Source organism: Antechinus flavipes, chromosome 4, assembly GCF_016432865.1.
Source record: "Antechinus flavipes isolate AdamAnt ecotype Samford, QLD, Australia chromosome 4, AdamAnt_v2, whole genome shotgun sequence".
Classification (NCBI taxonomy): Eukaryota; Metazoa; Chordata; class Mammalia; order Dasyuromorphia; family Dasyuridae; genus Antechinus; species Antechinus flavipes.
Window position 1 is genome coordinate 415122351 of NC_067401.1, and position 25163 is coordinate 415147513.

General features: G+C 33.4%; 1 protein-coding gene across 3 annotated transcripts in view; it reads left to right on the top strand.

The window, feature by feature from the left end:
* ACBD6 (acyl-CoA binding domain containing 6) overlaps positions 1-25163 on the top strand; it is a 196358-nt gene that overhangs the window by 88337 nt on the left and 82858 nt on the right. Inside the window, exon 7 of one of the 3 annotated variants that reach the window (XM_051998841.1) lies at positions 23253-25029. The exons of the other annotated variants lie outside the window; for them this stretch is intronic. Within the exon in view, the coding sequence (XP_051854801.1) occupies positions 23253-23339 (87 nt within the window). The 3' untranslated portion in view covers positions 23340-25029. Of the gene's footprint in view, positions 1-23252; positions 25030-25163 lie in introns of those variants that run through there. 3 annotated transcript variants of the gene reach the window in all.

Below are 25163 nucleotides of genomic sequence, written 5' to 3' on the forward strand. Positions count from 1 at the left end.
GCTAAGCATTGAGGATATAAATAAGAAAAACAGATAGTTCCTGCCTTTGGAAAACTTATAGTTTAATGGGGGAAAGCAGTGCACAAAAGTAAACTCACAGGGATAGATGATGCTAGCTAGTACCAGGCTTGGGAGCATAATATTCACACACTTGAAAACAAGTGTAATACCTGGTAGCAAATGAAAACCTGACTGGAAATTCTGAGTCTTGCATAAAGGAAAGTTTTGGGAGAAGTTTTTTACTCTCTTCTATAGCCTTCCAATCAAAGGGAGGTGTCAATCAGAGGAGGTTTTGAGTATCAAAGCTGAAGCAGTTTCTATGATGTGAGGTAGAAAGGACCATAGAGATTACATAGTTCCATCCCCTAAATAATGTCATTAAATTCATAGAGAAAACATTTGACTATGGACAAAGGATTATTGGTCAACTATAGTTTTAACAAATAATAATAATTGTGAAGTTAATCTAATTAGATGAAATTACTAGGTATAGTTCTGTTAAAAAGTTTAAATTATTTAGTACCTACTGTGTTCCAGCCTTTGGAGATTTGAAGGCATGTAATTCAACAGTCCTTTCACTTCAGGAGCTTAAAATATTCATATTTCAACACTTTGATCTTTGCTAAGCTTACATTCAACTGAGAATAAATACAAGTTTTTATACTTGGGATAAAATAATCAGTAATATAAGGCTGAGAAGGACAAGACATGATTAGATAATTCTTTGAGTGAAAAAGACCTGGGAGTTGTAGAAGACCAAAAGCTTTATGGGAGACCACAGTTCAATTGAGTTGGCAAAAATACCATCATGACTTTAACTTACATGAATATAGGAGTATTATCTTGAGTGAAAATGATGGTTCCACTGTATTCTGCATTGGTTAGATCATATCTAGAGAATTCTCAGTTTTAGGAAGAGAAAACTAACCAGAATGGTATTAGGGCTGGAAATCATGGTATAAGATGATTTGCAGAAGGGACTGATGCTATTTGTCCTAGAGAAATAAAGATTTGGGAAGGAAGGAGACTATGAGAGGAAAAAATGATAGCTTTTTGAAGGATTGTAATGTGAAATTCAGTTCCATTCAACAAGCATTAAGCACCACAGGAGGTACAACACCAGGGCAGCTAGAGTTCCAGGCCTGGAATCAAGAAGTTGAAATCTGGCTTTAGACACTTATACTGGCTGTGTGACTCTGGGCAAGCAAGTCACTTAACCCTGTTTGCCTCAATATCATCATCTGTAAAATGATTTGGAGAAGGAAATGGCAAACCACTCCAGTGTCTTTGCTAAGAAAAATCCAAATAGGGGCCATGAAGATTTGGATATGACTGAAAAACCACTTCCAACAGCAAGCAGGAAAGTTCAGTCTCATGTTGTGTCTCCCCTCTTAATTCCCAAAGTCTTCTCTAGGATAAATGTCACCCATGGATCCTAATAGGAAAAGATCTTTCATCATCCTAGTTGTCTCTGGAATTCTCTCCAATTTAGGCCTTTCCAAAATGTGATGCCCAGAACTGATGTGGTCTAAGACAAAGGATGTTAGAACTACCGTGTTTCCCCGATAATAAGACACTGTCTTATTATTATTATTATTAATTTTTTTTGGACAGAAAAATAGCAGAGGGCTTATTTTCAGGGAAGGGCTTATTTTAATGAACATTGACAGCAATTTTAATAAACAGGTAAATGTGAACAAAAAAAAGTACCTTTATTCAATAATGATCGTGTCATCTTCTTCAACAACATCGTCATAAGTGTCCATACCCTGAATTCCGTCCTGGATGTCTTGTGCCTCTATTTCCTTCAGAAGAAGTGGACCCAATCTGTCATGTCCAGCAATATAGCTCTCTTTAAATGAACATGCCTTGTCCAGATAACCTGCTCGTAGTGCCTTGGCGACACAGCTGCCAGTAATTTTATCCCATGACTTCTTCACAAGTCACGACTTCTTGCAGACAGGGCTTCACAAAGATTCCACGCTGATTTCTTTCCATTCTATTTTCAATGTAGTCATTGACTTCCATGTTCAAATGGTCCTTGAATGGCTTGTTTATTGCAATATCAAGGGTCTGGAGATAGGCAATCATTCCTGCAGGAATCATTACTTGATCTATTCTTCTCTCTGCAAGGAAGTTCTTCATTTCTTTAGCAGGTGAGTGCTGGCTGAATCCCAGATTATCAGACCTCTTTGGTTACCTCGCATAACAAGTGGCAGCATTAAATCAACCCACTTTCTTATAACGGCTTGTGTACACCAGGCTTTTTCGGTTTCAAGAATGTAAATGCCTGATACACGGTCAATCTTATCTTTCTTACTCTTACTGACGATTAGAGGTGTGGCTTTCTTTCCATCCAAACGAATTGCCAAAACACAGGTGACCCGTGCAGACAGAATAATAAAATTATGACCGTCAGTCCTTCTTTTCATTCCATCATGCCCCTCAATAATGTTTTAACCCCATCATGCTCCCTGAGTGCTCCTTCTATCCTCCATGATGCCCCCTGAGTTCTTCTTTTATCCTCCATCATGCCCCGTGAGTTCTTCTTTTATCCTCCATCATGCCCCTTTTATCTTCCATCACGCCCCCTCACTCCCGCTTACATACCGGGTTTTTATGTTGTCCTGCCTCAGCTCTCCTCCGCGGCACTGCTCTCAATGACACCAGCAAGCAAATCACTGGGGAAGAACAGGATGACGCGCTCACTGCTGCAGCTCTGATTGGATGCAGCTTGGAGCTCAGCGTGCGTTTCACTCGGGGGAGGGGGAGGAACGGTTCATACAGAGGGTACCGTTATGTAGCGTGTAGTGCAGGGGATCACCTTCACTACAGTAGCAATCTCAATAGGGCTTATTTTCGGGGGAGGGCTTATTTTAGAGGAATCTTACACAGTAAGGGGAGGGCTTATTTTCGGGATAGGTCTTATTATCGGGGAAACACGGTATTATCTCTCTAATCATGAACACGAGGCCTCTCTTAATTTATGTTAATATTATGTCATTTTTTTGATGACAAAAGTCTCAAAATTTCCTAAAAAGGTGGAATATGCTGCTCTAGGAATACTGAGCTCCTAATTATTGAGTGTCTTTAAAGAATGGCTGAATTGTTACACAATTTTTAGAGATGTTTGGGCATTCCTGATGAGATATAATTAGATGATCTAACATCTTGCCTTCAGGGAGCTTCCATTCTAACGAAAGAAATCAAAAGATAAAAGAGAGGTCAAAAGGAAGAAGGAGCTAGGGATTGAAGGCATCAATTACTCAGGACCGTTTTTTTTTTTTAAGTATTTTATTTTTCCAAATACATATAAAAATATTTTTCAACATTCATTTTTGGTAAGACACTTGTGTTCCAAATTTTTCTCCCTTTATTTACCTCCCCCCTCCCTAAGACAGCAAGCAATATGTGCAGTTTTTAAAAATATATTTATATTTCTGTACAAGAAAAATCAGAACAAAAAGAAAAAAGCCATGGGGAAGGGGGAAAAAAAACAAGATGAAAATTATAAGCTTCAATCCATATTCATTGTCCATAGTTTTTCCTCTGGATGTGGATGGCATTTTCCATCCCAAGTCCATTGAAACTGCCTTGAATTAAATTATGAGCTCTGAGATACCACTGCACACCTGTCAGATTGGCTAAGATGACAGGAAAAGATAATGACAAATGTTGGAGGGGATGTGGGAAAACTGGGACACTGATACATTGTTGGTGGAACTGTGAAAAGAGCCAACTATTCTGGAGAGTAATTTAGAACTATACCCAAAGAGTTATCAAACTGCATACCCTTTGATCCAGCAGTGTTTCTACTGGGATTATATTCCAAAAAGATCTTAAAGGAGGGAAAGGGACCCATGTGTGCAAAAATGTTTGTGGCAGCTCTTTTTGTAGTGGCAAGAAACTGGAAACTGAGTGGATGCCCATCAATTGGAGAATGACTGAATAAGTTATGATATATGAATATTAGGTAATATTATTGTTCTATAAGAAACGACCAGCAGGATAATTTCAGAGAGGCTTGGAGAGACTTACATGAACTGATGCTGAGTGAAATGAGCAGAACAGTGAGATTATTATACACGACAACAAGAAGACTATACGATGTTCAATTCTGATGGATGTGGCTCTTTTCAACAATGATATGATTCAGACCATTTCTATTGGTCTTGTGATGAAGAAAGCCCTCTGCACCTGGAGAGAGGACTGTGGAAACTGACTGTGGTTTACAATATAGAATTCTCACTCTTTTTGTTGTTTTTGCTTGCATTCTATTTTTTTCATCACTTTTTTTCTGGTTTGATTTTATTTTTCTTGTACAGCAAGATAATTATATAAATATGTATGCATGTATTGGATTTAATATATATATTTCTTCCATGTTTAATATATATCGGATTACTTGCCATCTAGGGAAGGGAGTTAGGAGAAGGGGGGCGAAACAGAAACACAAGGTTTTGCAAGGGCTAATGTTGCAGAATTATCCATGTTTTGAAAAATAAAAACCTTTAATAAAAAAAAGAAAGAAATTGCCTTGAATTACCATGTTGTTGAGAAAAGCCAAATTCATCACAAATAATCATCACATAATCTTGTTACTGTGTACAATGTTCTCTTGGTTCTGCTTACTTCACTCAACAGTAGTTCATTTAAGTCTTTTCAGAGTTATAAATTAATCTAAAGTCTTTAGCTATTTTTTTCAAATATTTAATATAATTTTTGAGTTAATTGCCCTTTAAATGTTTGGGAGAATTTGTTTATAAGTCCATCTCCTCCTGGGGTTCTTGTCTTGAGGAGCTATGGTATGTTCAATTGTTTTATTTTCCTGAAATAGATTTATTTACTTTTAATATTTATTCTTCTATAAACCTGGGAAACTTATGTTTTGTAAATTTTTGCATATACTTGAACAAAATAGCTCTTAATACTTGCTTTAATTTTATCTTCATCTGGTTAATGCATTTACCTTTTATTGTGTTAAACATTTTTCAATTACTTTTTAAAATAATTTTTTATTTTCAAAATACTTGTAAAAATAGTTTTCAGCATTCCTTCTTGCAAACTTTGTGTTCCAAATTTTTCTCCCTCTCTTCCCCTAGATAGCAAACAATCCAATATCTGGTGTACCCTTCCTTCCTTCCTTCCTTCCCTTCTATCCAAGTAATACAATATATGTTAAATTTATGCGGTCTCTTCCAAGTTTTTGTATAGTCTGATTTCTAATTTTAAGGTTACAAATCCATTTTGAGCTGCTTATTTGCCTCAAGGAATTTGATAGTGTTTTATTTCCTACTTCTTCTGGAATAATGCATGTAGTGTAGATATTAATTGGTCTTTAAAATTTTTATATAACTCCTGTCATTTGGGCCAGAGGTTTTTTTTTTTTTTTTTTTTTTTTGGTTTGTTTGTTTTTAGTAATTTCTTTATAACTTTTTCACTTTGCTTTTCTAAAATTGGATTCAGATGTTTATTTTGATTTGACTTATTTATATTTTTGTAATTAGTTTCCTGCTTATTTGGAATAGACAGTTTTGTGCTGTACATACACACGTATGCAAATACACATACATGTATGTATTTAGGTATATACTGTATATTAAACATATCTATACATATAACTATGTAGTAGGTTCTGACAAATTTTTTATTACTTCTTTGTTGTGATTTCTCCTTGATTTCACTAGTCTTTTTAAAGAATTAAGTTTTAGTTGTTTTTCAGTACTATTTTTTTGTTTTTCTTTCACCTATTTCTGCTCTGATTTTCAATATTTCCTAATTTAGTACTATTTTAGACTTGTTTTCATAGAGTTACAATTTTTAGATATATATTTTGTTTATCTTTTTCTCTTTTATTAATGCATATAATAAATTCTAAAGAATACGTTTTTCTCTGAGGACTGCTTTTGGTAGTATTCCAGAAATTTTGGTATGTTAGCTTTGTTCTCTTCCATACAACTCTTCCAGTTTCTATGCTTTATTCTTTGATCTATTCATTATAAAGAATGTCATTAAGATTCGACTTAACATACCTTTTTTATTTGTCCCTTTATTGATTACATTTTTTTGTAGTTATTGTCCTTAAAGAATGTGGTTTATATATGCTTTCTGCATATATTCTTGTTCTATGCTCTCTTATTTTCACCAAGCACCATTGGTTCACTTTTTCTCCCTACTAGAACCTTTTAAAAGAAAACTTTGAATTATTTGTTATTCTTCTGGTTTTAGAATCTTTTGCTTCGTCAGATTTCAGTACTACTAGGCTTGATGCTTTTTTCTTTTGATATCTTTGCTATTTCAATCTTTCTACTTTCTTCTCTACTCAGCAGTTTCTGAGACTTTGCCATGAGATCGCCATAGCCCCTTGAAGGAGAGATGACGTGTGTCCATCTGAGTCTCTGCCTCTGAGGGAGAGGCGCTATCCCACCTGGGTTTTTTATGCAGCCATCCACACTCGTTCTCTCCCCTGCCTTTTCCGTTCATAAGGCTCTACAGGAGACTCTACATGAGATGCCTCTTCTGGGGTAGAGCAGGAGGAGGGCACAGTCAGCTACAGAAGCATGGAGACTCAGCCTGCAGGGGCGCTTTACTGTTAGTGTTCTGGCGCGCCTGGGATCGCTGAGTGAGCACTCGAAAAAACAGGTTTGGGGGCTAGTCATAACGGTTTTTTACTTTTTGGGGAATTTTATCTTCTGTGAAAGTAGTTGCAATGATTTTACATGTGGCATGTGATTGATTTGAGGGAATCAGGGAAGAAATTGTGAAGAGGTTTAAAGAAAATGACTGTGTCACCTTTTGGGTCATAGTTTCCAATTTCTTTCAAGAAAAACCCTCTAAGTACTTATTTGATTCCTTATGCTTATTTTTTGAGAATTGATGGGTGTGATTCCAGCTTAGATTATTGTGATAATGGGGCAGACATTTACTTATTATTTTAGTGTAGGTGTTGTTAGCCCTTTTATGTGGGTGTGTGTTGTAGAACCATTTGGTAACCTGTTAAAGCTATGAACTCTTTCTCAGAACAATTTTTAAATGCATAAAATAAAATAACACCGCAAAGGAAATCAATTATATTGGAATATAATTATCAAGATAATGAAAAAAAATTTACAGACCCTTTGGATACAATATAGTTCCTATACTTCCTAAGACTAGTAACTCAGAGCATTCATTCATGACACCCCTCCTTGATCTCCTCAGTCATACATGATCTTTCTTCATTACCAAATTCAAAGCATTATAGATATGTATAATTATAAAATACTAATTTGTATTATTATTTATATACATATTATATAGTTTTTACCAGATTATAAACTCCTTTCAGATCTATAATAAGAAAGAAAATTGTTTTAGAACAAAACTGAAAGCAGGTTGAAATAATTTGTGGGAAAAGATTTCATCTTCATTTAAAGAGAAATTTCCAAATGATGGAAACTGGCCAAAAATAACACAAGGTAATTTGGGATGTAGTAAGCTTCATATCATTGGAAATCTTGAAATGGAAGTTTCATATGCATCTGTCATGAATGTTATTAGGAGTTTTGATTCAAATGACATCTAAAGTCACTCGCAAACTTGAATCTATGATTCTTTTTATTCCTCCTGGAGTGCAGCTGGAGTCCTCTGGTTACTATTGTTAAATAAATTAATGACTTTAAAGTTATTTATTGAAAGAAAATATATGAATACTTATTTGCCTTTGTCCTAATTTTATTTCTGATCATTTTTTTTTCTTTCATATAAATTGTACATTTTTGGCCACCTTACTTTTGTCCATGTGAACCTTTATTTTAAAAAAATCAAACATCAATTATGTAGTGATCTTCAGTGATTTCCAGTAATGAAATTATTTTTATTTTGGTAGCCACAACTCTTCCCTTAGTTAGAATCTTCATATATTCATAAATTTCAATTGTTGACGTTCAGTCATTTTCTGTCGTGACTGACTCTTTGTGAATATTCTTGGCAAAGATATTGGAGTGCTTTGTCATTACCTCCTCCAGCCCATTTTATAGATGAGGAAACTGAAGCAAACAGGGTCAAGTGACTTACCTAGGGTCACACAGCTAGTAAGTATCTGAGGCCAGATTGAACTCAGGAAGATGAGTCTTCTTGGCTCCAGAACCAAGCTTCCCCAACCTAGCTTCCTTTAAAAAAAAAAAATTATTTTAGTTACCTACTAAATGATTTCAAAAGAGATAAGATACAATTCCAAAGAGTTAAACACATAGGGTAGAGAGTTTAAAATTTTGGGAGTGTAATTTACTTTTTAATTAAAAATAAGTCAGATATTTTTCAAGTCTTTATAAAGTTATGATTTATAATGACATTTTAAAAGCTTCAGGATAACATCTAGTCAACAAACATTTATTAAGGATCTAATATATTTCATATCTCTTAGTATGGCAAATGAGAAAAGACAAAGCATTTTCTAGGTATTTGATTTTCTTGTCCTTATCAAATTTCAGCAAGTGGTAGTCATGCCTTTTAAAAATTCTTAATCAGTCTTTTTCATTCTATGTTTGTGAAGACAGTAGAAATCATACACCAGGCACTGAGTCCTCTTAATTATTTTGCACTATAAATCCACAAGTACAATATTTCTTGGATGGGCTCCAGTCTCTAAACTTAAACAGAGTGCAGTTTTGAATTGATTTCCCTTTTCAATTATAGTACTCTAGTGGCATGTGTTTTATTTTTATTTTAAAGAGATATTTTATTGGATAAAACTAGCTTCAAGGGAATTCTTTTGAGTATTAGTAATTAGTTCTAATTGTCCTCTTGGGTTCATCTTCTGTAAAGAGGTGATAATTGATTCACCATATGGGAAGAGAGGATTATATGAAGTCAAATAGGCATGCTTTACTTTATGTTGAAAGAGGACATTTATATAATTGAATCATCTAAATCCTCTGAACTATAGGCCATTTCTTAGTGGATGGTTATAGTTGCTGTCTTTCTCTTTTCTGGTTTAAAAATACCTTCCTGTATTTAAAGTACTGATATTAGGACTTGCTGCTGGGAAGTTTTTAGTGCGTAGTATAAAAGAGGAACTTCATATTATCCTTAAACATTCTTTAAATATGAGAAAAAGCATGTACCTATAATCATTCAATAATTTTAAAGAGTTGTTTGATTCTTAATAATGTTGAATAACTTCTTCAATAGCAGTGGAAAATAAAAAGCCTTTAAGATTGTTTTTTCTCAGTGTCCCTGTTCTCTGGAGCTTTTCCTTCTTATTACAGAGATTGGAGAGAAGAGGCCTCCTTCCAGATTCTTCATTTAAGGAGGGTCCCCAAGGCAGCCAGTTCTTTTCCCAAATAGCTCCACTTTTGTGGACTTCATTCTACTTTATCACTGCCCTCTTGCTTTTCAGCTTCTTTTTATATTTTTTTTCTTCCCCTATTAGATTCTGAACTTATAAGGGGGAGTAGAGGAGAAGCTAGCAGTGTTTGAATTTCTCTCATCTGAACTTGTTCAAAGAAAGAAAAGTATGCAAAACACACTTGGGTATAGAAATTCATTTCACCATAGCTAAGTAGGAGGAAAAGGTCTAGGAGAAAGGGAGAGGGGATGACAGGGAGAATAGATTAAAGCACCCAGTGGTCTGGAGCAAAACTGACTTGGGAAGAGAGACAAGGTTAAAAAAGGGTGAAGATAAGAGAGTAAAATAGCACAAATAACAACCATAATTGTGAATATGAATAGAATAGACTCACTTATAAAACAAAAGATAATGGCAGAATAGATTAGAAACCAGAATCCAATACATTAACACTTGAAACACTAAAACATTAGAATTAAAAAGTAAGGGTCTAGAAGCAGAATCTGTTATGTTTTAACTAAAATTTAAAAAGGGGGGGGGGAGGCAAGTAGAGAGGAATCAACATCTTAGATAAAGCAAAAGCAAAAATAGATCTAACTAAAAGATAATTAAGGAAATATTTTACTAAGTGGTGCCATATTGTTGTTGTTTACTCATTTTCAATTGTGTCCAAATCTTTTTGTGACACCATTTAGGGTTTTCTTGGTAAAGATACTGGAGTACTTTGCCATTTCCTTCCCCACTTCATTTTAAAGATAAGGAAACTGAGGCAAACAGGTTCAGTGGTTTATAATAGTAAGTATCTAAGGTTATATTTGAACTCAGGAAGCTGAGTCATCCTGTCTCAGGTGCCATAGACAATGAAATTATATTAATACTGAACATACAAGCTCCAAATGACAGAGCAATCTTTTTTCTTTAAAGATTCTTTAAAGAAAAGTTAAACTGTAAGAGAACATAGAGTGTAAAACTAGACTAATGGAGGGCCTTACTTTACCTTTCTCAGACTTAGATAAATCTAAGCCCAAAATAAAAAAGAAAGAAGAGAAGTAGATGAATAAAATTTTAGAAAATGTAAATAGGATAAACCTCTGAAGAATATTGAATGAGAATAGAAAAATATGCCATTTTCTCATTTGCACATGACAAATTTTCCATGTTATGAAAAAAATTAAAATTTTTAAATAATGAGTGGATCTAAGAACAAATCATAGGAAAAAAATTTCATTAAAACTAATTACCTCATGAAACAGTGTAACAAAATGTGCAGCTTGTAGCCAAAGCAATACCTAGGGGAAAATATATCTTTAAGTGGTTATATCAATCAAAGAGAGAAAGAGCAGATTAATGAATTGAGCATAAAACTAAAAAGTCCAGAACAATAACTTTTACTTCCCTCCCAATTAAACACCAAAAATAGAAATAATGAAATCAAAGAGGAGATTAATAAAATTGAAAGTTTAAACAAATTAAACTAATAAAATTAGACGTTGGTTTTATGGGAGAAATAATAAAATAGATAAAACCATTGGCTATTTTATTTTAAAATAGAAAACAAAATTAAATTACCTGTATGAAAAAGGTAAATGCATAACCAGAAGAAGATTAAATTAAAGCAGTTATTAAGAGCTATTTTGTCCAAGTATATGCAAAGATGTATAAAACATAAATTTCCCAGATTAGCAGAAGAGTAACAAGTAGAATATTAAAATAAATCTGTTTTAGGAAAATGAAACAATTGAACAGACTATAACTTCCCAAGACAAAAACTCCAGGATGAGATGAACTTATAAACGAATTTTCCCAAACATTTAAAGACAAGTTAACTCAAAATTTTTATTAAATGTTTGCAAAAAATAGCTAAAGACTTATAAGATTAATTCTTAAGTCTGGAAGGACGTAAATGAACTGATGTTGAGTGAGGTGAACAGAATCGTGAGAACATTGTACACAGTAACAAGATGTGATGGATTTGGTTTTTCTCAACAATGAGGTGATTCAAGGTAATTCCAATAGATGGGGTAGAAAAATGCCATGAGATTGAATGTGAATTAAAGCTTAGTATTCAATTTCATCTTGTTTTTTGTTTATTTCTTTGGTTTTTCCTTTCCTGCGGTTTTTTTTTCTTTTGATCTGATTTTTCTTGTACAATATAACAATTACGGAAATATGTTTAAAAGGATTGCACATATTTAACCTGCATCAGATTGCTTGCTGTCTTGAGGAGGGGAATAGTAAGGGAGGGAGGGAGAAAAAATTGGAAGACACAGTCTTACAAAAATGAATATTGGAAACTTTACATGTATTTGGAAAAATAAAATACCTGTTGAGGGGGAAAAAAGCTTTGCTCCTCCAAATATATGTGAAACAGCTCTATGACTACTCAGTAGGAAAAAACAAAACAAAACTGTATAAAATTACACCAAGATCATCTCTTATTTTTAACTTCTGAGAATTCATACCTCTTTCTATTATCTAGCTTCTTTGAATTCTCAGTTGAATAGCTGGAGTATAGAGTCAGAAGGATTGCTGACACTAGCTCCTCCTCTGCTGGCTGTCTTCTGCTTTTTATCCCATTCTCCCACGCTTTCTTGATTCTTCCATCTTTTTTGTTCATACCATATTATTTCATTAAATGGAGGGCTTCATTCTCTGTCAGTTTGAGATGGTAATATACTTTTGATTCTGAGACCGTTGGAAGATCAGTTCACAGAATAGCTTTCCCTTGTAATCCCTTTTTTTTTTTTTTTTTTTTTTTTTTTTTGTCTTTATTGAAAACCCTTTTCAAATGTAGACAATACAAACATAATAAATAGCAGGGAAGGTTCATCTCCCTCATGACTCAGTCCTTCTCAAACAACATTATTATTGACTGACCTATTGGTTGCCAAAAAGGAAAATCAATTTTATTAGAAGTAGCTGCTTGACTACAGATGATGGTACTAAACTAGCTTGGACAGGCTGATTTTATCAACCATCTAAAGACTAATTCCCACCATTAGTCAGAAATGAAGCAGTAAATATAGATATGTCAAAGTCTTATTGGTATTTTACTATCATTTTTTTTCCTTCATTGTCCTGCACATATTTTTTTAATTGTACTATGTGTACTTTTTTTCTTCTGAATTTTGCAGTACAAACCTTTCTAGTGGAATTTGAATCTTTTTAGGTTTTTATTTCTTGGGAAGATTCTTGCATACATCTTATTTTGCATTTATCATTTTTGTGGATGTATTTCTGCTTTTCAATTTCCCTGATTTTTGTATTCTTTTCCCTGTCCCCACACCCTACCCAAAAAAGCATGGACATTTTGCCACTTGAGCAGTAAGTAAAAGTTGGAATATATTTAAAGAAATCCCCCCTACATTGATTTTTCCAATATATAGGAAAATTAAAATTGCTCTATAGTAATTTAAAGATTTTATCAAGATTTTAAAAAGCTAGGGTTTTTTTTTTTTTTTTTAAGAAGTAACATGATGGCATTTTTAAGGCTAGCTTTGCAATCAGGAATGGGTTCAAATCAAGCTTCTGATAAATATCCAAAGTATAACTACTTGGACAAGTAATTTAAGCTCTCAATGTCCCAGGACTCTCAGGCTCTCAAACCATAAATTATAGTCTGCATCTATAAGTGTTTGCATATTGGGAGTTCTGCTCACCAGTGAAATCACAACTGTGAACCTCCCATAAAGTTTTTTCCTTAATACTCAAACTTACCTAACTACCACCCCAGTTCAAGTCCTCATCTCTTTTCACTTGAGTGTTTTTTTTTTTGTTTGTTTGTTTGTTTGTTTGTTTTTGGCTGAGACAAATTGGGGTTAAGTGACTTGCCCAGCAGTCACACAGCTAGGAAATGTTAAGTGTCTGAGACCAGATTTGAACTCAGGTCCTCCTGACTTCAGGGCTAGTGCACTATCCATTGTACCACCTAGCTGCCCCTTCACTTGAGTTTTTACAGCAGTTTCTTAAATGGAATCCCTGCCTTATGAGGTCTCAAGACTTCCCTATGCTGTCCTCATTCTCAAAACTAGACTAGCCTATCTTTCCATCATCTTTTTTGATCATATATTTCTTTGCTGATCCTTTATTGTGTTTGAAGTATGAAGAAGCTTGCTTATTCCTGTTAGACATTTCATCATTGCCTTCTAGATAATACTCATTTTTAATTCTTTAAAGACTATAATGTTCTATGACTCAGCCATACAATAATCCCCTGGCAGACTGTTAATGTTAAAGATGGGATCTTATTTCAGGAAGAATTTAGGGTTATTTTATTTTAATATATTTTTATTAATGTCTTCTATTTCATCCATATTCATAGTAATCTCCAGTATTCTTTGTCCATTTCCCAGAGAGCCATCGCATATGACAAATCAATTTTTTCATCAGTTCAAATGATGCGAAAAAGTTTAAAAACATGTACAATGCAATTTCTGTGGACCTTCCACCTCCATATAGGAGTAAGTTGGAAATGCCTTATATGTCTTCATTCGAGTTATGATTTATCTTTACAATTTTGTGACCTTTAATTTTGATATTTTTGATCTGTGATAGTTCTTTCCATTTCCATTGTTGCAAATATTGTGTGTTGTTTTCTTTGCCTGCTTACACTCTTATAACCCTTCTATATCGGTTCATATAGGTGTTTCTATTGTTTCTCTGTGTTCTCATATCATTTTTGAAAAATTATCTTTTTTTCCAATTCCATAGAAAAAGGTTTTACCTTTTGTTTTTTAAAATGAGTTTCAAATTCACGCCTTCCTTCTCCTCCACCTCTTATTGAGAAGGGAAGCATTTTGATTAGGTTATGCATGTTGCAGTCATATAAAACATATTTCTGTATTAGTCATGTTTTGAAATAAAACAAAGGACTCCCATCTGCACCCTCCCCCAAAAAGCCTAGAAAAATAAAATCTTTAAAAAGTGTGCATTGATCTGCACTTAGACTACATCAGTTCTTTCTCTGTAGATAGTTAGCATTTTTTATCATGAGTCTTTTAGAATTGTTGTGGATTATTTGCTGTTGCTGAGAATAGCTAATCTTTCACATTGATGATTACACAATGTTGCTGTCACTGCATAAAATATAGTCTCCTGGTACTGCTCACTTACTTCACTTTGCATCTGTTCATGTAAGTCTGTGTTCCCTCCTTGCCCCCCCCCCCCCTTTTTTTTTTACAGGAAGTCAATTATATCAAAATATGATTTTCATCTTTTTAAATAATATTTAATTTTTTCCTCAGTTAACATTCATTTTTCTCCTTCCCCCATCTTCTCTTCCTGGGATAGTAAGCAATCCCATATGGGCTATACATTTTTAAGCATGTGAAATATATTATCATATTAATCATGTTGTGGGAAAAGCCATACACACACATACACACACAAATACTGAAAGTGAAAAAAAGTGTGCATTTCAAACGCCATCAGCCCTTTCTCTGGAGATAGCATTTTTTATCATGAGTCCTTTGGAATTGTCTTGGATCATTGTATGGTTGAGAAAAGCCAAGTCATTTTAGAATTTACCATTGCACAACATTGCTGTTACTATGTTCAGTGATCGGTGTACAATAGTTTGCTCATTTCACTGTATCAGTTCATATAGATCTTTCTTGGTTTTTCTGAAACCATCCTGTTCGTTATTTGTTGTACCATAATAGTATTCCATTACCATTAAATATCATGACTTGTTCAACTGTTCTTCAGTAGATGGGCATGCCCTTAATTTCCAGTTTTTTAATACCACAAAAAGAGCTGCTATAAATTTTTTTGTACATATAGGTCTTTTTTTAAAAAAATCTCTTTGGGGTATAGAACTGGTAGCATTGCCGGGTCATGGTTTTAAAGACTTTTGAGTATATTTCCACCTTGCCTTCCATAATTGTTGGATAAGTTCACAACTTTACCAACAATGCATTAATAGCCCAGTTTTCTCATATTGTCTTCAACATTTGTCATTTTCTTTTCTTTTATATTAACCAATCTGACATGCATAAAGTGGTAGCTTAGCTTATACTTCATCAATTCTTAAAGCACAGTAGTATTCCATTTAAACTCATTTGTCCATTTCCCACTCAATGTGCATCTATTTTGTTTTCAATTCTTCTCTATCAGCAGAAAATGTTGCTATAAATATTTTGGTCTAGAACAAGACTTTTTTCTTATCAGTAGTTTCCTTGAGGTATAACCCTTCTAACATTGAGTTTTGCCATTTTAACTCCCCTTCTTAATCCCAGGTGCATTAATTTTATCTTTGTAGGAGCCTTTTTAGTTTCATGTAATTAAAGTTATCTTTTTTTATCTGTTGTAATTGCCTCCATCTCTTGTTTGTTTAAGATATCTACCCATACATGTGAGAGTTATATGATCTGCTTCTCTTCTAATTTTTTAAAAACAATCTGATCATTAATATTAAAGTAAGGTATCCATTTGACATGTTTTGAGAAATATGGTAAAAGATGTTGGTCTAAGCCTAATTTCTTCCAGGCTGTTTTCCAGTTTTCCCAGAAGTTTTTATAAAATAAGGAGTTTTTCCTAGATAATTTGTTTTCTACTTTTATCAAAGAGTAAGTTTTTGACTTTTGTTTCTAATTCTCCCTTGTCTATACTATTTCATTGTTCTATCTTTCTATCTTTTAATCAATAATAGATGGATTTGATGACTGCTGTTTTATAATAGAAGTCTAGAAGTGCTATTCCTTCTTCATCCCTATTTTTTTTTTCCATCATTTACCTTTATATTCTGGATCTTTTGTTTTGACAAATGAATTATAGTATTATTTTATTAGGTTCTATGAAGTATTCTTTTAGTAATTTGGTATAGCATTAAAAGTTTAAATTAGCTTTGGAAGCCATGCATTTTTTTTTTTTATTATATTGGCATGGCCTAACGATGAGCACTAAATATTCCTCCAGCTATTTAACTTATTCTTACTTCTTTAAGGAACACTTTGTAATTGAATCTATATTTTTGTTTACTTGGGTACATTGATTCCCAGATAATTTATGCATTATATAGTTATTTAGAATGGGATTTTCCCCATTTTTGTTTTGAGTTATTATATAGAAATACTTTTGATTTTTGAGAGTTTATTTCATAGCCTGCAATTTTGCAGAAGCTATTAATTTTCTCAGTGTCTTTGTTGATTAAGTAAGGAAAATTATAAAGAAATTTGAAGTTTCCCAAAGCAGCCTAGCCCATTCTTCTGTTTACTTTGATTTCAACTTGTGTTTTTCTACCATCTATCTGAGATATGAAAACATAACACACACACACGAGCTCTGCGGTTCATCATATAGCATGGACATTAGTCATCTACTTGGCTTTTTCTATTTTAAGTGGTTATGAATGTCATTCAGAAAACACTTTAAGTATTCAAGGCTTGAAGTAATCTGTATGGTACCATCTCTAAATGGGATAATCTACAGGATCCTTATCTACAAAGAATTCTTCAACTTTAATTCTGCATTGAATCTCCTTTATGACACTGACAAAAATAATAACAACAACAAAAAAAAGCAAGCATGACTAATATTTCTATAGTGCTTACTATGTGCCTAGAGCATGCTTAGCTCTTTACAATTACTATCTCATTTTATCTTCACAACAACCCTTGGTAAGCATTCCACTTAATTTCTCAGCAGATATTAATGATCATAGCTGTGAAAAAAGGGTTATCACTATTTTGTCTTTCAAAGACTTGCATGATTTTGATGTATGCATGAGGGAGAACTTGTTGCTTGTTAGTAAAGGTTTTAGGTAAGATTCTGTTTTTACCAAAAGCAAAAATGATGGTAAGAATTTTAGAATTGGGTAAAGTTTAATAATTTCAGTTTAAGGTGAGTTGAATATACAAATAAGACAAGTGTGATCCATAAAATTAACACTATTTTCCTTTTTTTTGTTCATTTAGGTTGTTTGTAATGTAACACTGTCAAAACACTTTATTTCTAAAGCCCTTCCCTGCTGGTATTTATCATTATTATTATTTACCACAAAATCCTTTAGCTAAATCTTATTAACAGATTATAGATTTCCTCATTCCTTGACACATGATATTAAAAATAAAATGGTTCTTTTTTTTATGTGGAAAACTGTTGGATACCTTGATACATCATAAATGGTCAAAATTCTTCATTTTTCAAACTTTGAGTGTCAGTTCCTGAAAATTCTCCTGATGTATATGTGTACATATACAAGCACAGGTTTGTTTCTCTACAGGGAGTTTTCTACTAATTCTGGGTTTAGAACTATCCTATTTTTTTTTTTATTTCCTTATATGAATATGTGTATGAGTATATTTATATACTTCTATGTTATATTATTATCAATATCTATAGATACAGATAGTTCTTGCTTTGTAGAATAGAAACAAAGTTTTCTGCAATATGATTTTCCTTAAAATAGTTCTTATTTTCCTCCCTTAATTACATTATGGCATCATGACTCTACATCCAAGAAAACCAATCTTTTAATGGAATGAGTTGAAAAGAAGTTGCTGACATCAAGATTGGCACAGTAGTACCCTCATGTCAGCTTACAGTTGTGTCACTCAAACCAGCCCAAATGTACATTTTATTAATTCATTTTCACTTTATGACATTTTTGATTTTGTGATTCTCACTCCACTCCCCACATTGCCATGGGAATTTTCCCATATTTAGGATTTTCCCTGTTTGCATCCTCAAATTCTTAGAATTTTGTTTCCTAGAATTTATGGGAGAGGCATCTTAAGTTTCTTTTATTTTTAAATTTAAATTTATTTAATTAATAATTTTCCCCAGTTACATTTAAAAGTTTTTTTCATTTTTTAAAGAACTTTTGAGTTCCAGATTCTCTCCCTTATCCCTATCTCTAGTCACCACAAAAGAAATTATGTAAAATATTTCCATAAAAGCCATGTTATTTAAAAAAATAGATCTCCCGCCCTAAAAAACCCCCTCAAGAAAAATAAAGTTGAGAGAGAATGTTTCAGTCTCTGTTCAGACACAATCAGTTTCTTTTCTGGGTATGGATAGTGTTTTTCATCACAAATCCTTCAGAATAGTTGTGGATCATTATACTGCTGAGAATAGCAAAGTTATTTTCAACTGAGCTGGTCATCCTAGAATGCTATGATTCTTACAAGGTACTAAAATAGTAGAATTGATAGAGACAATAATTATTTAATTTAGCATGGTTCAGTACGATTGATTTAATCTTACAAGGAGATGTTAGGGCCAGAACTTGAAACAAGGTTGAGGAGACAATGGTTAAATCTAATTTAGCATTGATTTAATCCTACAACAAATAATGGTTTCCTAGTGATGTAATGATTGGAGTGTACTCAGTGCACAGCATATAAGCAAGAAGATCTCAGGGCCAGACACAGAGGTCCACAAGCCCACTCTCAGAGGCGGAGTCAGATTCATTCCAACTTCCACCTTTGTGCTGGCTGGAGACATTCAGAGGAAGAAAGGCTGAAGTTGGCAGAGGCAAAAGGCTAGCAGCAAGAGCTCTTGGAACCAAGAAGAGAGTTAGGCCTCTAAGAAAGCTAACTGGGCTATTTTGAAGGAGACAATAAAGAACATGAACTTTAACTCCTGGCTGCATTTGGGGTGATTACACTGAACTGAAAGGAAGGCTGCTTCCAGAAGGCCCCCCCAAGAAATCTGCACCCAGAGAACATTACATCTTAGAGAAGAACATTACACTTGAATATTGCTATTACTTTGTATATAGTACATTTCACTTTTTTTTTGAATTCATGGTCATCCTAGATTTTTTCTGAGAGCATCCTGCTCATCATTTCTCATAGAACAATAATATTCCATGACAAAAACATACCACAGTTTATTCAGCCATTCCCCAGTTGATGTACATCAGTTTCCATTTTTTTTGCCCTGAGAAGAGAGCTACTACAAATATTTTTTACATATAGATCCTTTTCCTTTTTTAAAGATCTTTTGGTATTTACGCCTAATAGTAGTATTGTTAAATCAGAGGATATACATGAATTTTCAGCACTTGGAGCACAGATCATCTCTTTTGATCATTTATCAATTGAGGCTTAGCTTTTTTTTTTTTAATTTGACTCAGTTTCCTCTGTATTTGAGAAAAAGAGTAGCTAGAAGTTAACATTTATGTAGCTCTTTAGAATTTTTCTAAAGTAATTTGAAAATATCTCATTTTATCTTCCAAACAACTTGGGGATAGATGCTATTAGGATCTCTATTTTTACAGATGACAAAACTGAGACTGAAAAAAGTTCTTACTTGTCTAAGGTCACACAGTGTCAGAGTTTCAATTTGAATTCAGGCATTTCTCACTCAAAACTCAGCATTCTTATTCATTAGGCTACCAGCTACTGGATTTCACAGACAATGAGATAATAGCAATTTTAAAGCTATGTTGTAAATGACATAACATTGGAGAGACTGTAATTTTACCTTTTATATAAATTTAGCAAAAAGACACAAAGAAAAACATAGAGCTGAACAAATTGTTGAAGTTAGATTTGAGAAACACTATATCTTTTAGATAAGAACATTAAAACAAATCTTTTAGTATCACAAGGAATCTTTACAAAAATTGGCCAGTTGCTAGGCTACAAAGAATTAGATATAAATATAATTAATTAGAGCACTAAAAAAATCCTTTACATTGTAATGAATACTATGATGATAAAATACTAGTAAATGTAGGGAACAAATATTCATAAAGGAAACAAAAATGGAAAATTAATAATAATAATAATATCCCAAACAAGCACCAATTATAAAGATGATAGCTGTGAAAGAGAATGATAATAATGCACCAACATTTTTGGGGATAAAACTAAAGTAATCTCAGGGGAAATTGTATTTCCAAAAGCATATGTTAACAAAATATAAAAGGTATCATTGAAATAAATATACAAATTAAAAAAAAAAAACTAAAAAAATCTAGAACCAAATCAAATAAGCACAAAAGAAAAAAAAAGTAAAGCTAAAGTAGAAATAAATAAAATAGAAAACAAAAACATTGTAGAACTAATGAAACTGAGAGCAAGTTAACTTTTATTTAACTTTGGTCCAGAAAAGGTTAGGAAATTCGTGTGTGTATGTGTGTGCATGGACACACATGTGCTAGTGCAAAATTAAAATTTTTTAAAAAATAGAAAATTATCTGCAAAAATGTAAAATTCTCAAATTAATGGGAACAAGTGTCTTAGAGCATGATCAGAAAAAATTTAACAAGCTGTTAAATGGGGAAAAAGGATTTGCAGATGAAGTATCTCATGTTTGAAGAGGAATTAATACCTACACTGCTCAAATTATTCTCAATAATTCTCAGAAAAATATAATTGATGAAATAGGTTTAGGTTAGAATTAAAGAGTTTGAGATGTCCATAAGACATCCTTTTGGAAATGTCTAACATAGTTCATGATGCAAGGGTGAAAATCTACTTGAGAACACAATAGTCCTTTCTGTATAAACCAACATAATATCCTGAATAGGCACAAATCATAGAGACAAAAACTGTGATAGAGAATGGTAATGATGCACCAACAATTTCTGGGGTACCACTAAAGTAATTATATATGAATATGAAAACCTTTGCATTATACAGAATTGCACAGTGAATGGGGGAAAGGAATAGGCATTTACCTAGCATCTGTCATGTGCCAGGACTAGCACTGAGCACTTTACAGATATCTTACTTGATCCTCACAACAACTGGCCAAGGAGGCTTTTTTATCCCTACTTTACAGTGGAGGAAATTGAAACAAACAAGAACTTGTAGCATCCTTACAGTGCCACACAGCTAGTGAGAAATGGGGACCACTTGTGAACTATAGTCTTTCTGACTCCAAGTCCTCTATACTTTCCTACCCAAAAAATCTGCAATAAAAACCACAGGGAAAATGAGGTTAGGGACACTTACTCACAGACTTCATCAGTGACATACAGAAAGATAGAAACCTAATTGTAAAAGAGCACATTTTTATATATGTCAACAAATTTATAAATACTACAGTAATTGATGGCAGTATCAATGACTACTGGGCGTACATGCTGGCAAAGTCAACAACTACAGGTAAGAAGGCAAGTTTTAAGTATGACATCAAATCACAGCCATGACTGAAGACAAGACATGATTAGGGAAAAGCTCTCCTCCAGTCAGATCCACTGCACCAAAAGATATGTAATAAATATGATAATTTACCTTGAAAAAAATGAAACTAAAGGCTTACATTTTGGTAAAGAGGAGACAGAATAATCCCTGATAACAGTTGTGTGATTACTTAGAAGACTCCAGAAAATCAATGAAGATTTTCTTCATTGGTATGCAGTATACATGATATATCAGATGGTAGCAGTATACAAAATAAATCCACAAAAATTGTTAGCAGTTATATAGAGGAATAATTTTAAAAGGGAATGGGGGTTAGAGATAAAAGGGAAAGTTCCCTAAGAGTAACTAAAAACATGAAATATCCACTAGTTATTCTAACAAAATGAATAAAGAAAAAAAATTCATTTAATGAATATGTACCAGGCACTGTTCTAACTTATTGAAGATTCAAATGCTATGAAATAAAATGATTCCTACTTCTAGGGAGCTTATGTTCTAGAGGAAAACAAAGCATGAAGGGAAGCAGGAAAGTGGGAATAAGGGGAGGTAAAGAAGGGATACTTAAAGGAATTAAAAGTTCGAACAGGCTGGAGAATACATTGAATTGGTAGTGAAGGAAAAATAGGTGAACTCCTTATGAAATGTCTTTCTCACCAAGGGATTCCCCAAACAGGAAAGCAGGCTTTGGGGCAGAAGCATTTTGACTGAGCAAGATTGCTGGTGAAGAGATAGAACAATCCAGAGAATGGGTTGAGCGAGGACATACTCAAGACTTATTTAATCATTTAGTGATTGGATGGTCCATTTTGAAAAACAGTTTGAAATTATACTAAAAAGTGATTAAAACCTCCATACTTTTAAACCAGAGTTCTTCCTGCTAGACATGTTTGCCAGGAGGGTCACAGACACAAAGGTCCCATGAAATGCAAAATATTCATAGCTGCATTTTTGTGTGTATAAAAAAAAATTGAAAACAAATTAAATGTTCATATATCAATATCCAATAGTATCTAGATGTCCAATAATATCAAGACTAATGATATGATACACAGTTGTTTCAGTCATGTCTGATTCTTTGCGGTCCTATTTGGGGTTTTCTTGGATACTAGAATGGTTTTGCCATTTTCTTCACCTCATTTTACAGGTGAGAAAACTGAGGCAATGGAGTTACACAGGAAGAAAATGTTCACACAGCTAGTAAATGTCTATAGCAGAATTTGAATTCAAGGAAGATATGAATTCCTGACTCTTCCCATGCCCAGCACTCTATCCATTGCATTACGTAGCTGTGCTGTTAATAATAGCTGACATTTATGTAGCATTTTAAGGTTGGCAAAGCATCTTCCATATGTTATATCATTTGATCCTCACAATAGTCTAGGGAAATGGGTATTATTATTGTTACCCCTATTTTACAGATAAGGCCTCTGAGACAAAAGTTAAATAATTTTCCTAGAATCAGTGAGTTAAGTTTTTGAAGCAGGATTTGTAGTCAGTTCTGACTTGTCTCCTTAGTTGCCTCTACTTGTTTATTAGCTGAGAGGAGTGAACAAATGGTACATGAATGTAATGGAATAGTACTGTGTTGTGAAAAATGATAAATATGAAGAATTCAGAGAAGCATGGATAAATTTATGAGTCAATTTAAAGAGTAAAGTAAGAAGAAACCAGGAAAAATATGCACAGTGGTTATAATTGTTATTGCTTGTCCTTCATTTTCAAAGAGGATTGATGATATCATGGGCGATTTCTTGACTTGTGCTTGAATTGGATTTAAATGAGGCAGAGTTGCAGAAAGTTGTCAGCCTCACTCTTCTCTTCCTCAGTTGCAACATCCAGTTCCAAGATCAAAGTCAAGACAACTGATAGTGACCTGGGATAGCAGTAATGACTATGACCTCTTGGCTGTCTGAGCAAGCTCTAAGCCCTCCACAGTCCCTGCTTTCAGCCTTCTTCATGGACATTGGATCTGCCCAGTCCATCAGGGAAACTCTTCACCTGCTTGGGGTAGACAGCCTTTAACTCACCTACAGGTTTGTGTCCCATCAGTTACCCTCAACCCGGTTTATCCCTTATGAAGAGATGGTTTTACTGGGGTCTGGCCGCTGTTCATACTACAGCTTCTTTGAGCTCACTTTCATTTGTAGCTATAATAATATAAATGAAAAAGCATTAAAACTAAAATCAAGTGCTAAGAAGTACAATAAATGTGAAATAATTCAGTTTGTTCTCTCCAGTTCTGCATTCAATGATCTCTTAATTCTCAAACCCAATGACCTTTTTTAATACTCCTTTTTCTTGACTTCTCTATAGTATTTGATACCTTTGAGCTCCCTTTGTCCTGGATATTTTCTCTCTGGGATTTCATGTCACTGGCCTTAATTCTTGTCTAACTACTCCTTTGCTTCTACTGGGAAATTGCAGCAGTTGGCTAATTGAAGCCCAGGAGTTCTGAGCTGCTATAATTCTAAAACTGATCAGGTATTTTCGACAAGTCCAGCACCAGTATGGTGAGCCTCTCCGAGAGCAGGGACCGTCTCAATACCTCAGAGAATGGTTTTAGTCCGGGTCCTTGCCAATCAGGAGTGGGATTGGATCTATGAGGGGCCATTGTGTTTCCATTCTGAGTGAGACAGGGAAACTCTCAAAAGCAAACAAAACCATGGTTTTCTGTTTTTCTTTTGAGAATCATTTGTTCTTTCTTTTAAACATTTATCTACTGTGAATGGCTATTAGTTTATATATGAGTTTTAATTCCTTACATATATATTGTATATGAGAGATTTGATGCAGAGATTTATTTTCCCAGTAACAACTTCCCTTCTTATTCTAGTGTCCAAGCAAAATAAATGTCTTCAATTTAGTGTAATCAAGGTCAAATATTTTATCTTTTAGTGTTGCTTTTTGTTTGATTTTTTAAAAATGACCCCATAACTTTAGCGATGTAAAGTACCTTAGCTGCTTCTCTTCTAATTTTTTGATGATATAATCTTTAATAATTAGGCTATGTATCAGTCTTGAACTTATTGTGGTATTTGGTATAAGATATTGGTTTCAACATAGTTTCTACCAGACTTCTCAATTTTTCTGTCATTTCTTTTCTTTTAGGGAGACCTTGTTCCTTGTAACTTATGTTCTCAACAATTTTATTGAATACTGGGTTATTGAGTTCATTTCCCCTGATCCTTGTTTATCTTAAAAGTCCTATTCTACTCATTTATTTTTAAAAAAGGTATACAGACTGGATGTTTAGTATAAGGAACTTTAAAATAAGGACACTGTTACTACTAATGCATGTTGGCATTTTTTTTCCCACTCAGAGTATTAGAGAATTGCTTCAAAAGCTGAAGTATTAAGTGACGTGCTGAGGATCATATAACCAGCATTTGTCAGAGATCAAACTGGAACTTAAGTCTTCCTTGCTTTGAGGCCTTTTCTCCATCCAGTACATCATGTTGCTTCCATTTTTAATATTTCTGTTTTTTAACCAGTAAATAATATCTTTTGTGATTATTGCTTTAGTATATATAAGGTCTAGAAATTATATGCCATTTTCATTTCTACTTTTTAAAAAAATTCTTTCTCTTGATATTTTAGGTTTGTCCCCAAAATGAATTTTAATATTTGACTAGCTCTTAAGGTATCTTGTTGATAATTTGATTGATATAATATTAAATCTGTAAATCAATTTAGATAGTATAATATTTTTTACTATTATTTATTGGTGTGATCCTGTA